At 43.5% G+C, this 12,351-nt stretch overlaps 1 protein-coding gene across 1 annotated transcript in view; it reads right to left on the bottom strand.

Annotated features, from left to right (window-relative positions):
• Positions 1-7,917: 7,917 nt before the first annotated feature.
• Positions 7,918-12,351, bottom strand: part of UVRAG (UV radiation resistance associated) — a 352,887-nt gene continuing 348,453 nt past the window's right edge. The window contains 1 exon segment of the mRNA XM_067750404.1: positions 7,918-9,815. Within this exon segment, the coding sequence (XP_067606505.1) occupies positions 9,113-9,815 (703 nt within the window). The 3' untranslated portion in view covers positions 7,918-9,112.

The following is a 12,351-nucleotide window of genomic DNA, read 5'->3' as shown; positions in this document are numbered from 1 at the left end:
TCTGTACATCTGGGCTGTGACCGTACATCAAAAACTTCCATCCACAATAGAATTCCTTGTGCCAGTGGGTTGGTGACACAAATGCAGGGGCCAACACTGAAGCCGAGTCCTAAGGGGGCCAGCCAGAGTGGTCAGGATGTACTTATATTTTTTTAAAAATAATCATCAACACTACAGTGCAAAATATAATTGAAAGAAAACAACCCTGGTAGGGGTGGAGGTGTTGTCTGTGGACCCAGTTTGCCACTGTCCAGCCTCATGGCTCATCACTCTCTACTCCAAAGCTTTGCATATGCGGTCCCCTTGGCCTGGAATGGGCTCTCTATAGCTTCAAATCTGTTTAAATCTCACTTCCCCAAGGAGGCTTGCCTGAGATCCCAGGGCAAAGTGGCTCCCCCATGTCAGATTCCCATGGTTTGTCGCCTGTGGTTTTCCTTCATAGTACTGCCCCATGATTTGTTCCACCAGGGCCAGTCAATAGGGGGCGCCCAATCAATGCTAAATGAATGAATGCATGCAGGGAACTGTGGCCTGCAGCTCAGCTGGAAAGTAGAGAAACGACTCGAAGCTTCTGGTTTCAAGTCCTAGCTCTTGTTAAGTTTTAGCTCTGGGAACTTGGCTATGACACTGACTTCTCTGGGCCTCAACTGCTTCATTTGTAAAACGGGCACTCAGCACACTGGTCTAGAAATCTTTCCTGAGCACTAGTTGTGCCTTACAACAGGGTGCCCGCCCTCTGGGAGCTCACAGCCTGCTGAAGGTGACAGACAGGGAAACAGACACTTAGAGAAAATGTAAGGGCTGCTGTGGGAGCACACACAGGTGGTGGGAGGATCCCAAAGGAGGGAGGCCTACCTGTTTCAGGGTGGAGGTGGGGATGGAGACTGGGGAAGATGGCAGGGAGGACTTCAAAGAGGAAAGGAGAATGGCTGAACTCTGGCTTATAGGAGGAACAGTGGTTTGGTTTGCCGTTTGTTATGGGGGCAATGGCCCTGGGGCATGCGGGAGCAGGGGCATTCTGGGAATGACAAGCATCCACCTGGCTGGAGGGTAGGGTGTGGGCTAGAGGCCACAGGGTGACCTCCAGTTACCTATCACCCATCACCCATGGCCAATCTTGTTTCATCTATACCCCACTGCATACCCCATCTCAATCCCAGACAAATGCTCTTCATCTGTAAATGTTTCATATGCACCTCTAAGAGATACAGACTTTTCAAAAAACTGTTACACGTTTTTTTACTATTATCAGATCTAAAAAAAATCGTTAATACAATCAAATATTTAGTCAGTGTTTACATTTTGATTATGCCTTTATTTTAAGGTTGTTTGATTTACATGAACCAAACAAGGTTCATAATGGGATTGATTGATGACTATTGCGTCTCTTTTTTAAAAAAAAATTTAGTTAGGCGCTGCGTCTTAGTTGTGGCACGCGGGATCTTCTTAGTTGTGGTGTGCGGACTCAGTTGCAGCGTGCATGCGGGATCTAGTTCCCCGACCAGGGATCAAACCCGGGTCCCCTACACTGGGAGTGCGGAGTTTTACCCACTGGGCCACCAGGGAAATCTTATGTCTCTTCTTAACAGGTTCTCCCTTCCTTCTTTCAGTTTTTTCTTGCAATATACTTATTGAGGAAACCAAGTTCTTTGTTCTATAGAGTTTCCCACTGTCTAGATTTTGCTGATTGCATGTTCCAGGTGTTAACATGCTCACTTGCCCTCTGATTTTCCTAGTAGTTAGATCCAGAGCTGTTCTGACCAATAGTAATATAGCGTGAGCCACAAATGCAAGTCACACATGCAATTTAAAATTTTCTAGTAGTCACATCTTAAGAAGTAAAAGAAACTGATGAAATTAATTATATTTTACTTAATTTCATATATCCAAAGTATTGTTCCAACATGTGAGCAATACAAAAATTCTTAATATAAATTTACATTCTATTTTTGTACCAAGTCTCTGAAATTCAGTGTGTACTTCACACTCTTAGCGCATCTCAATTTGAATGAGCCACTTTTCAACTAAATAGCCATACATGGTCAGCATCTACTGTACTGGACACCACAGATAGAGGTTTGATCATACTTCGGGTCAAACTTTTGCCAAGAATTCTTCATTGGTGTTGTGTTCTTTCATCAGGAGGCATAAAATGTCTGGTTTTCTCTCTTTTTGTGATATTAGCAGCCACTGATGATCATTGTCTTAGATGCACTAGATTCATTAGAATGGCAAAGTGGTGACAGTCTAATTCTATTATCCCTCCTGAATTTTATTTTACTTGGAATATTTCTGTAAGAGAAACTTCCCCTCATCAACAATTTGGTTAACTAGTGTGTGTCTGATTTTTTTCCTTTGTTTAACAGCTCCTAGAGGGTTAGAGCTGTGTGTAGGACAGGTCACTGGGTTTGCAGTACGCAGAATGGGTTGGAGGGCAAGAAGGTGGCTGAAGGGAGCCAGGGAGGAGGTGACTGCAATCCAGGTGGCAACCCCAGCCATGGCCAAGCCTTGCGCAGCCACCAGTTCTCGCCCCTAAACCTCAGGAATCTCCTTCCAAAGGCCAATTAAGTGCCTGCCTTCCCCTGGTTCCCCCAAGGTCGCCCTTTCTGCCCTGGCCTGTGCCCTGGGCAGAGAAGTCAAGGCAACTGGCAGGTTTCTGGGAGCAAAGGGCCTGGCCCCATGGCCAGCAAGCTTGGAGACAGACCTCACCCTGCATGAGTGAAAGCTCACAGACCATCTGCATGTAAAGTAGCCTGGGGACCTCCTCACAACACAGCAAAACTCAAAGAGCAAGACACAGTGATTCTGGTTTCTTTGAGGAATAAGTGAATTTAAAACTTTTTTGCAAGTAAATTTTTGAGAGAACAAGTTTATCCCTTAAAGTATCCATTTATTTTAACCATTTTGAATAATATACTCCCTTAAAATATTTTACGCATTTTCCTATCAAAGTAAAATGAATTTATCCTTTTTCTGATGACTGAGGGCTATTTAGAAACAGTAAAATCATTTAAGCTGAGTTATCTTAAGCTAGCTGTTTTGTTAATTTTTGTGATATATTTTACAACCACTGCGTCGAGGATCTTGAGTAGATGGCAGGGTAGTAGCTGTTTTGCTACATATAAAACCCTGACTAGAAGCAGGCTGTGTGAAATGATTTAGCCCCAAGTTATTCACAACAGGTAGAGAGTGACAGGTGGGGGTCTTCTCCTTTCCTGCCATGCTCTGGACCCCAAGGTGAGCTGAGATGGGTTTTGAAGAATGAATACTAATTTGCTCCTAGGGCAAGAGGAGTCTCTGTCCAGGCGCAAGGGAAAAGCTGAGCAAGGGGCTTACCACTTTTCAGAGGAGCATGTGGGCTCGAAGTCAAGCGCCTTGCCTGGGCCGTACAGCCAGTGAGCGGTGGGGCTGGGATCTGAATCCCTTTGACTGGCTGCTCTCCGGGGCCGAGGGCTTCTCACTCAACATGCCCAGACTGCTTCCTTCCTGCCTGTTTGTATCTGCTTCTTCGAGTCAGGTTATCCACTATTTCTGTCTACTCCCAACCTTGATTCCTTTCTAATTTGCTGCTTGTACTTTTAATGGGGACTGAGAGAAAGGAAGTTCATTAGACTTGCGTTCTGTACAAAGCCAAAAGGATCTGAGCCTACCACTCTCCCCCTTGTAGTTCTGGGCTTGGGCTTGGCTGACTATAGCTATTTCTCCAACTGGCTGTCTTTTTCATTTTTATCGAGATTCATGACCATGCTTTTTCTGGATTGCTGACATCGCCAGTCTCTAAAAAAGTGTGGAATTACTTTATAGACATGTATTTCTTTATTCATTTAAAATCCACAAGGCTGAGCTGTCTACCTACAAAACCATGGTTAGATGCGCCAAGAGGAAAAAAAAAAAAAAAAGAAAGCCTCTATCTATTTTGAGCAAAATTAAGAGCTCTGGGCACTAGTTCAGCGTTCAGCAAGGCAGCCAGAAGCTATGTGAGAGAATATGTATGGATGAGGTGGCCTAAATAAACTCATCTGCCAGGCGTTAAAAAAAAAAAAAACCCATAAAAATTAAGCTAATTAGGCTTACGGACCATGTCTCAACACTGTCCATGCCACCCACCAAAAGACCTCGAAACACTTTACATTTGTTTAGAGCTGTTTTTCAAAAGAGCAGTTTCAGCCCTGACACATTCTCAATGTGTACCGAATGGAGACCTCCGTTTCAAAGCCTGATGTATACAATGCAAGAAATCCTTGTTGAACGACTAACTCCTCCCAACGTGCGTGGTGCTTTGTAAAGATCATTAAGTGTTTCATAAAAATACTCATCACTTCTTACACTCTATCTGACCCCAGGGCGGGGTTGGGGTGGGGTGGGGAGAGATGTGGGTATCACCCATACTTTTTAATTTTTTTTCAATTTATTGGAGTATAGTTGATTTACAATGTTGTGTTTGTTAAGTTTCTGCTGTAAAGTGAATCAGTTATACAAATACATACATACATCTACTCTTTTTTAGATTCTTTTCCCATATAGGTCACTACAGAGTATTGAGTAGAGATAGTAGTGTGTATACATCAATCCCAATCTCCCAATTTATCCCTCCCCACTTTTCCCTCCATAACCATAAGTTTGTTTTCTGCATCTGACTCTGTTTTGTAAATAACTTCATTTGTATCATTTTTTTTAGCTTCCACCTGTGAGCGATATCATGATATTTGTCTTTGTCTTACGTCATCTAGTACGATAATCTCTAGTTCCATCTATGTTGCCGCATATGGCATTATTTCATTCTTTTTTTATGGCTAATATTCCATTGTATATAAGTACCACATCTACTTTATCCATTCATCTGTCAATGGACATTTAGGTTGCTTCCATGTCTTGGCTATTGTAAATAGTGCTGCTATGAATATCGGGGTGCATGGATCTTTTCGAATTATGGTTTTCTCCAGATATATACCCAGGAGTGGGATTGCTGGACCATATGGTAGTTCTATTTTTAGTTTTTTAAGGAGCCTCTATAGTGTTCTCCATGATGGTTGTACCAATTTACATTCCCACCAACAGTGTAGGAGGGTTCCCTTTTCTCCACACTTTCCAGCATTTATTGTTTGTAGACTTTTTGATGGCCATTCTGATCGGTGTGAGGTATCATCCCTATGTGACAGATTAGGAGCCAGATTCGGAGGGGTTAAGTGGCCGTGCCCAAGTGCTAGAACAAGAAATGGTTCTAGCGAGTCTCAGGCATCCTTTCTGTCACTAGGCGGCAAGCAGCCTTCCACAGGACAAAAGGGAACCAACACTGACGGTGCAGGCCCCATACAAACATAATGGCAAGGGCAGAGTTCTCTCCAATTCCTTACAGATTAAGAAATGAGGGGTCATTAAGGGTTTCATGACTTGAGCAGGGTCATAACTTCAAAGTGGCTGAACTGGGGCATCGGAATCTACCTTCTAAATAGATGCTGGCTGCCCTTTGTATCACACGGTAGAAACCCAGTTCATTATTCAGTATTTACCCTGAAACCATTAAGGACACAAGGATGAACCTCTTTTTCAGAGAGACTTTTTTTTCTAAACAAAATAGTACAGAAGAAGATTAAGAAGAGCATCACTAGAGTCCAGCCTCAGCGTGGCTGCTAGTCGTAACTCACATCTAACCAAGTTACTCTTCTGCTTTCAAGCCTGGAAAGAGTACCGATCGGTCGCCCACTGCATGCATCCAGATCTCTTCCCCTGGCATTTTAAGTCCTTCCCCATGGGTCTGCAATTCAATTTCTCCTCTCACCTTTCTTCACATCCATTCAGGGCCCAAGTACAGCAAACTCCTTGCAATTTTGCAAACACGCATGCGGCCCTGCCTTGCCTCTGGGCTTTGCCCATGCCGTTCCCTCCATCTGTAATGTGAAATCTTATACATCTTTCATCTGTATTACCTCCACGACCCTTTCCTGATCCTTGAGGCAGAATAGCTTTCTCTGAATTCTGTAGCATGGCTATACATTTCTCCATCATAGAATTTATTACACTGAATTATACCTAATTGTTAATATACTTATGCCACCCTTCCCCCCACAACTGGAGAATGTGGCAGAGGTCAAGGCTTATTAATCTTTGTATAACCTTGTTTAGTCCAGTCCCTTGCAAAGAGGGAGAGAGCTAGCTCAGTAACTGCGGAATGGCTGGCTGACTGTTTAAGAATGAGGTTTTCATAGTTAACTCAGCTTTAGTATGAAATTCAAAACAGTGAAGAAGACAGGACTCAAACATAGCAGGGAAGTAACATACACTTTTACTCTCAAAATAAATACTAATCAATTTTATTTTATAAATACAGATGCTGAGTTTTCTTCCAATTACCAACAGATCAGTTTCACATGCCATTTATTATTGGTGGTGGTTTAAAAAATTATTTAAATAACTGGTTAGGTCAGGATAAATGGGCACTATTAGAACTGCTAAAAAAATATAGCTGGATACAATCTTCCAAAACTAATATTCTGGGGGGGGAAAAATCTCTGGAATTTTTAAAATGGGTAAGGGGAAGTGGAGAGAGAAAACACAAGCAAATATTCATCTGATAACATTTGCCGGCTGTAAAAGTGTCTCAGCTACATGAAAATTGAAAGGGCTCTTAGCAGTTCAGAAATGGATAGGACTGAGTTTTCATTTCAACTTACATTCTCAAAGCAAAAATTACAAAGATTAGTAGGAGATAATACCTCATCCCATATTTGGCCTTGGCCACTTTAAACAGAGGCAAAATGAATTCTGCAGCTTTGGGAAATGTCAGAGTTATTCCCGGAGAATGTAATGCTGTAGGATCTACCCAAGTTTGGCAGAAACTGCAGACATCAAACAAACTCAGTGAAAACTCAAAACCTAAACTAAATAAACCGAAACCTAAGTGGTGTTTTGGGGCACAGCATCACTGGACACAGTGTGGATTAGGCAAATGTGTAGGTAACTACTGATCAGTTCTGGCCTACCAGATCACATTCAATGGTGGGGTTCCCTGCTGTGTGGGTCAAAGGCTGTGAACCCCAGAATCAGGGAGTCCACAAATGGGAGACTGACAGGTGGAACCCCGGAGCTGCAGGCTCTATCTGGCTGTGTGGAATCTGAGATGACACTGTAACTATGGGTGCTCCTGTACGTGGTCCCTCTGCTTGGTGATGCCAGAAGCCGGGCTGGAGGACCTGCATTGAATGCACCTTGTCTTTGAGTTTCGCATGAAGTTTAAAGGTCTCTCCCATATCTGAAGAATCACACGGCACGTGTGATTCACCTTCCACTGTTCAATACTAATATAGTCCTTCAAAACCTTTTTTTTTTGGGCTTGGTGGGGGGTAGATGTTACTTCACTGGAGGACCCCACAGCCCAGTCTGATGTATATCCAAGATCATGTCTAGCTCCACCCTTACTGACTCCAAAATGGATGACAGTACTCTGCAAAGAAGCCATGACTCTACAGATGGCTTCCGCTCCGGGTTTGGAGTAGTTCCACCTGTTTAGAGGAGTAAGATGGATTTCTTCAGATCAAGTTAAAACTTTTAATTGCTAGCAGGTTGGGTCTGTCTGTCATACAATGATCTTGTGAGTTCTTTACCTGAAAAATAACAACATGAACTATTCCATTTACCAGTGTAGCTATGTTTATAATTGAGCCCAGGAATGCTTGGACAAAATATGAAAATGATTATGAAACCTGTGAGTTAAGTCATTATGGAGGACCAATGAGCTACTGCAGAGTACGCCTGTGACGGTGTGTTGCTACACACAATATGTAAACTCAAATGAAGTCAACGGCATTAGCTTAGATACAGCCACAGGTTTTGTTCAGGCTAGTGCTGTCACGATGTAACATACGGAGATGTAGGTTCAAGAGGAATTTCAAAGCTGGGGAAAAAAAAAATCAGGTTGAGTGAAGTAAACTCAATTTTTATTCTTTATACAATACACGGATATAAGCATAAAATTTCCTTAAAGAGCTTGCAACCCTGAGGCGATGTCCTTGGGTATATAAAGTATATAGCAATAGCAAATGATATCTGAGCTCCAGGAATGAAAATGTACTTCAAAAACATAATTTAATATTTATGCAATTGCACACATACCGATAGTATTTTATGCCTCATCTAGTCTCTTAATCTAACTACCTCAACTGCCTTGCAGTCTGCACACTGGACAGCCTGACTCTACACATATTTTATCATATACAATGCCTTCCTTTCCAACTGAAATTTAATAAATTAACATGGGGTTTACATATAGGGATTTCTGTATGGTGAGTGTGTTGCCAGAAAGCACACCCAGCTTTTGACAACAGCCTCTGCCCACATAACTGTGGCCCCCAGAGGGAACTGGAGGCCATCTGACTATAGTAACCTCAGGGGTCCTTGAGGATCCCCTGGGATCCACCAGAGGTGAGGTCTTTCCTATAATCTGAGGGCTGCAGCAAGGGTATGGCTGACTGGAAGAGGTGGAAGGTAATGGCAACTTCATTAAAGAACCAGCAAATGTGATGTCCTCAGTCGTCAGGATGCACAAGGTTATCTACTGTGCAGAAGGGGTGACAGCTAAGTTGACTGTGAAGTCTGGGAGCAGGGGCAGGGGCAGGTGGGCCTGGTTATAAGGAGGCCATTGTGCTTCTAACTCATCAACTTAATGGACGGCCAAAGATCCTTCAGTGGATGTTGGAGACCTTTTACTGAATATTCAATTTTCCCAAAGTTTCATAAACTATGGTGAGGGCAAATGCTTATAAGAAACTAAAGATAAATTCATTATATTATTTATATATTATCATCTTCCCTCTGAGGATAACACAGAAGTGTAAATAAAAAAGCAGTCAAATGCCTATAAGGTGACTAGAGCTAGACTTCTGCCTTAAAATAACTGTCAGGCCTGAAAAGCAAATCTTGCAAGCAAAGTCTAACTTTGGCCCACTGATACACAATGATCCTGAGTCCCTCCTTGATTCACAAAGTCTATTTTTCTGAGGAATATCCTCCATTAATATTCATTTTGTGTCATAATTATTACAAAGGGTAACCAGTGCAGCTTTATCCTCATTTCAAGCAGTGACTCTATCCTGGTCCTACCGTCTGTCCGCTCGCTTCACTTATCAGAACTCCTGCGTGGCCGGCGGAAGCTGGATACATTTTCGTTCAGTGCATAGATCCTTCGGGAGAACTCTTCAAATTCTCCCAGAACTTGTTCGTCACACTCCACTGCCACGGCACTGTCCACGGGGATGCAGTTAAATGCTTCCAGCTGATCGCCTGAGGTGAAGCCTGTGGCTTCCATGCCGATGATCTCTTCTGCTTGCTCCACGGTACAGCAGAGCTCGGCTTCGGAGACCGGGTGGAACCCCCCTGGAAGCTGGGCGCTGGAGGAGCCGGCCTGCTCGCTGGGCAGGAGGGTGCCGTTGACTGTGGCTGGAGGCCCCGGGAGGGCTTGTCCCTGTTCCTGGCTAGTGTTCACACTCCCATGGCCTCCACTGAAGCTGTCAGTCAGATCTACCCCTTTTTTCTTGTTTTCTTTGGAGAAGTCCAAGGAGGTGTCCAAGGAGGAAGACAGAGATGTTGTCTTTCTCTCAGATTCTCCCGTGGAGGGGACGGTGGTCACAGGCTGGGCTAATGCTGAGCTGTAACTGGGGGGAGGGGTTTTGTACTGGAGTCTCTCATTCTCTGAGCTGGCCCGTTTCCGGTGTCCTTTGTCTGGTGAAGGCATCCCCCCAGAGAAGCCTACATCTACACCCCCAAATACGGAGCTTTGTCTCTTTGGAACAGGGATTGCACTGGAGGTGTGATGTCTGTCGCTAGAAGACAAACAAAAATGAGAAGTTACTTTCAACTTCAGAACTCAGCTTAAACCTTCTGGATCCAGAGATAGGAAATAACATATTTAGGTTTGAGATGATACAAATTGATAATACTCAACCTTAGTATTAATTTTGGTGTCCAAATACAAAATGCAACATAAAGTATTCTGAGTTCAGCATTGGGAGCTTCCTTTAAGAAGGATACAAGATATACGGAAATATATGCAGAGGGTAGGGCGGGGGGTAGAGACAATGTCATATGGGGAGGAGTCGAGGCAACTGGAGGGACTGGATCTGGAAAGAAAAATATCTGAGGATGTGATCAACTTCTTATGTCTGAAGGGCTACCAATATCTTATTCTTGTTTTTAATATTCAAGTCTTATTTTACCTTCATAAAGCAGGTATCCTCATTTGACAGAGAACTTCAATGACTTGCCCACGATAACCTCAGCGAGGCAGGGGTGAGGCTGGACTAAAACCCATGACTCATAGCTCAATGATCAATAGCTTTTCCAATACCCAAATGCTAACTGCCTTGCATGAGATAAGTGGCAGAGAGAGGACCAAGGAGATGTGTGTGTGTGTGTGTGTGTGTGTGTGTATGTGTGTGTGTGTGTTCAACGAAAAATTAACTTGGGAAATGACCTCTCCTTTATAACGCTAGTCACACACACTTTACAATACTTGGTCTTCAGTACCTTCCTTCAAACTTGAGTTACTTCTCAGGAGGATACTTTTGGGCCAGCAATAATAATCCCTGTTTGGCTACCCAAAGCATTATAGTTTCTGAAGTTATTTCATATACATCATTTCACTTGGTCCTCACGGAAACCCCATCAAGAAAGCAGGGTATACGTTATTACTCTTAAGTCTGAAATAATAAATAATAATTAGTTAATGGAAATAGAGTACCCAGACTCTGGAAATGATAGTCAGTTTGTAAGCTACGCTAGTGAAGCCACCTCTGGAGTACTAATCACAGTTCTAGACATCATACTTGGCTGACGCTAGTCAGCTTCAGTACAACTATATGAACAAACTGGGTCCAGAGACAGAGGGAGGTGCAAACACAAGATCCATCTGACTGGTGTTCTTCAGATGAGGAAACACACACAGAGAAGTGGCTTGCAAAAACAAGTACCAGGCAGGAGCAGAGGTTAGACTTAAAACTATACCTATCCAACAAATAGCTGCTACGTGTGCCAGGCCTTGAGGAGGGGAAACAGATGTTAGACATGCTGGCCCTGCCTCTGAGGAGCTTCCAATCTTGCAGTAGAAAGACATCCACAATTACTGAAATAATACATTTTCAAATTACAGTCATGGTAAGTGAACTGAGAAAGAAGAAAGGATCTCGGGTTCCTTCTACCTGTGTCTACAGCCCCAAACCCTTAGGCCAGCTCCGGCCCCCTCTCCTCTCAGATCGCTCTTGATGCTCGACTATCCCTGTGGTCTAAGCAAAGGTTCGTCAAGCTTCTTGAGGAAAGGCAACCAAAAGGCTTCTTCTAATCCATGTGCCCATCAGGCTCCCTTGCTTGGCTATGAGTGTTGGTGCCAAGAGCGATTTCCTAATTAGGGGTGCTCACTGGGGCACACACAGAACCAGGCAAGTAGACTAGTAAATTACTGTTTTTAGTTCTCAAGAAAAACTAAGCAGAGCAAAACTTGTTGGCCTTAGTCTGGGTTCTCAGTTAATATGTTGTCAAAACTCAGTAATGGGGTACGCTGCACATTTTGGCCAGCCTTCTTGTTTTCACTGCTACTTGCTGACAAGTGTCCCTCTCTACATGATTCTGCAGGGGCCCTAGGTAATCAAACCAAAACAGCATCAGCACCACCCACAGACAGCCTATTCTGGGCAGACAGGCCACGCTTTCAGCTGCCACCACAGCCCATGAGGGGTGGGAAGCACCAGGTAAACCCGCCCGGAACGCTGAAGGTGCTATTGCTGGCACGGGACCACAGGCCAGGTGCTTAACCACTTATGGCTACGAAGGGTGAATGACTTGACACCCTCCCTGCTGCCACCCAACCTATAGCTTTAACCCGCCCAACCTATAGCTGAGCTCTGGGTCTGGGGTGTTACCCCTATTTTTTAAATTTAATTTTTAAAATTTTATATTGGAGTATAGTTGATTTACAATGTTGTTAGTTTCAGGTGTACAGAAAAGCGATTCAGTTGTACATATACATATGTCCATTCTTTTTCCGATTCTTTTCCCATATAGGTTATTACAGAATGTTGATTAGAGTTCCCTGTGCATCAACAGTAGGTCCCTGATGACGTTACTCCTGTTTCGATGCATGGATTCAAAGGCTTTTGTGAGATGGAGACTTTGGCATTTGCTGACATCCTGATCCTGGGATCTTACCCAGTTTTCCTGGATTTTTATGAGAACCCGGGTAATGACAGTATCAAATACAATTTAGAAAACCTAAGAAACAGTAAAACGTTCCCTCTTAACGGTAAGAAGATGAGGTATTACGGAGACAAATAAGGACGTCTACATATCTAACGTTTACCCTACAAT

This window comes from Pseudorca crassidens, chromosome 9, assembly GCF_039906515.1.
Source record: "Pseudorca crassidens isolate mPseCra1 chromosome 9, mPseCra1.hap1, whole genome shotgun sequence".
In the NCBI taxonomy this organism is placed as follows: Eukaryota; Metazoa; Chordata; class Mammalia; order Artiodactyla; family Delphinidae; genus Pseudorca; species Pseudorca crassidens.
The sequence above is the reverse complement of the archived record's forward strand: the minus strand, read 5'-3'. Positions and strand labels throughout refer to the sequence as shown.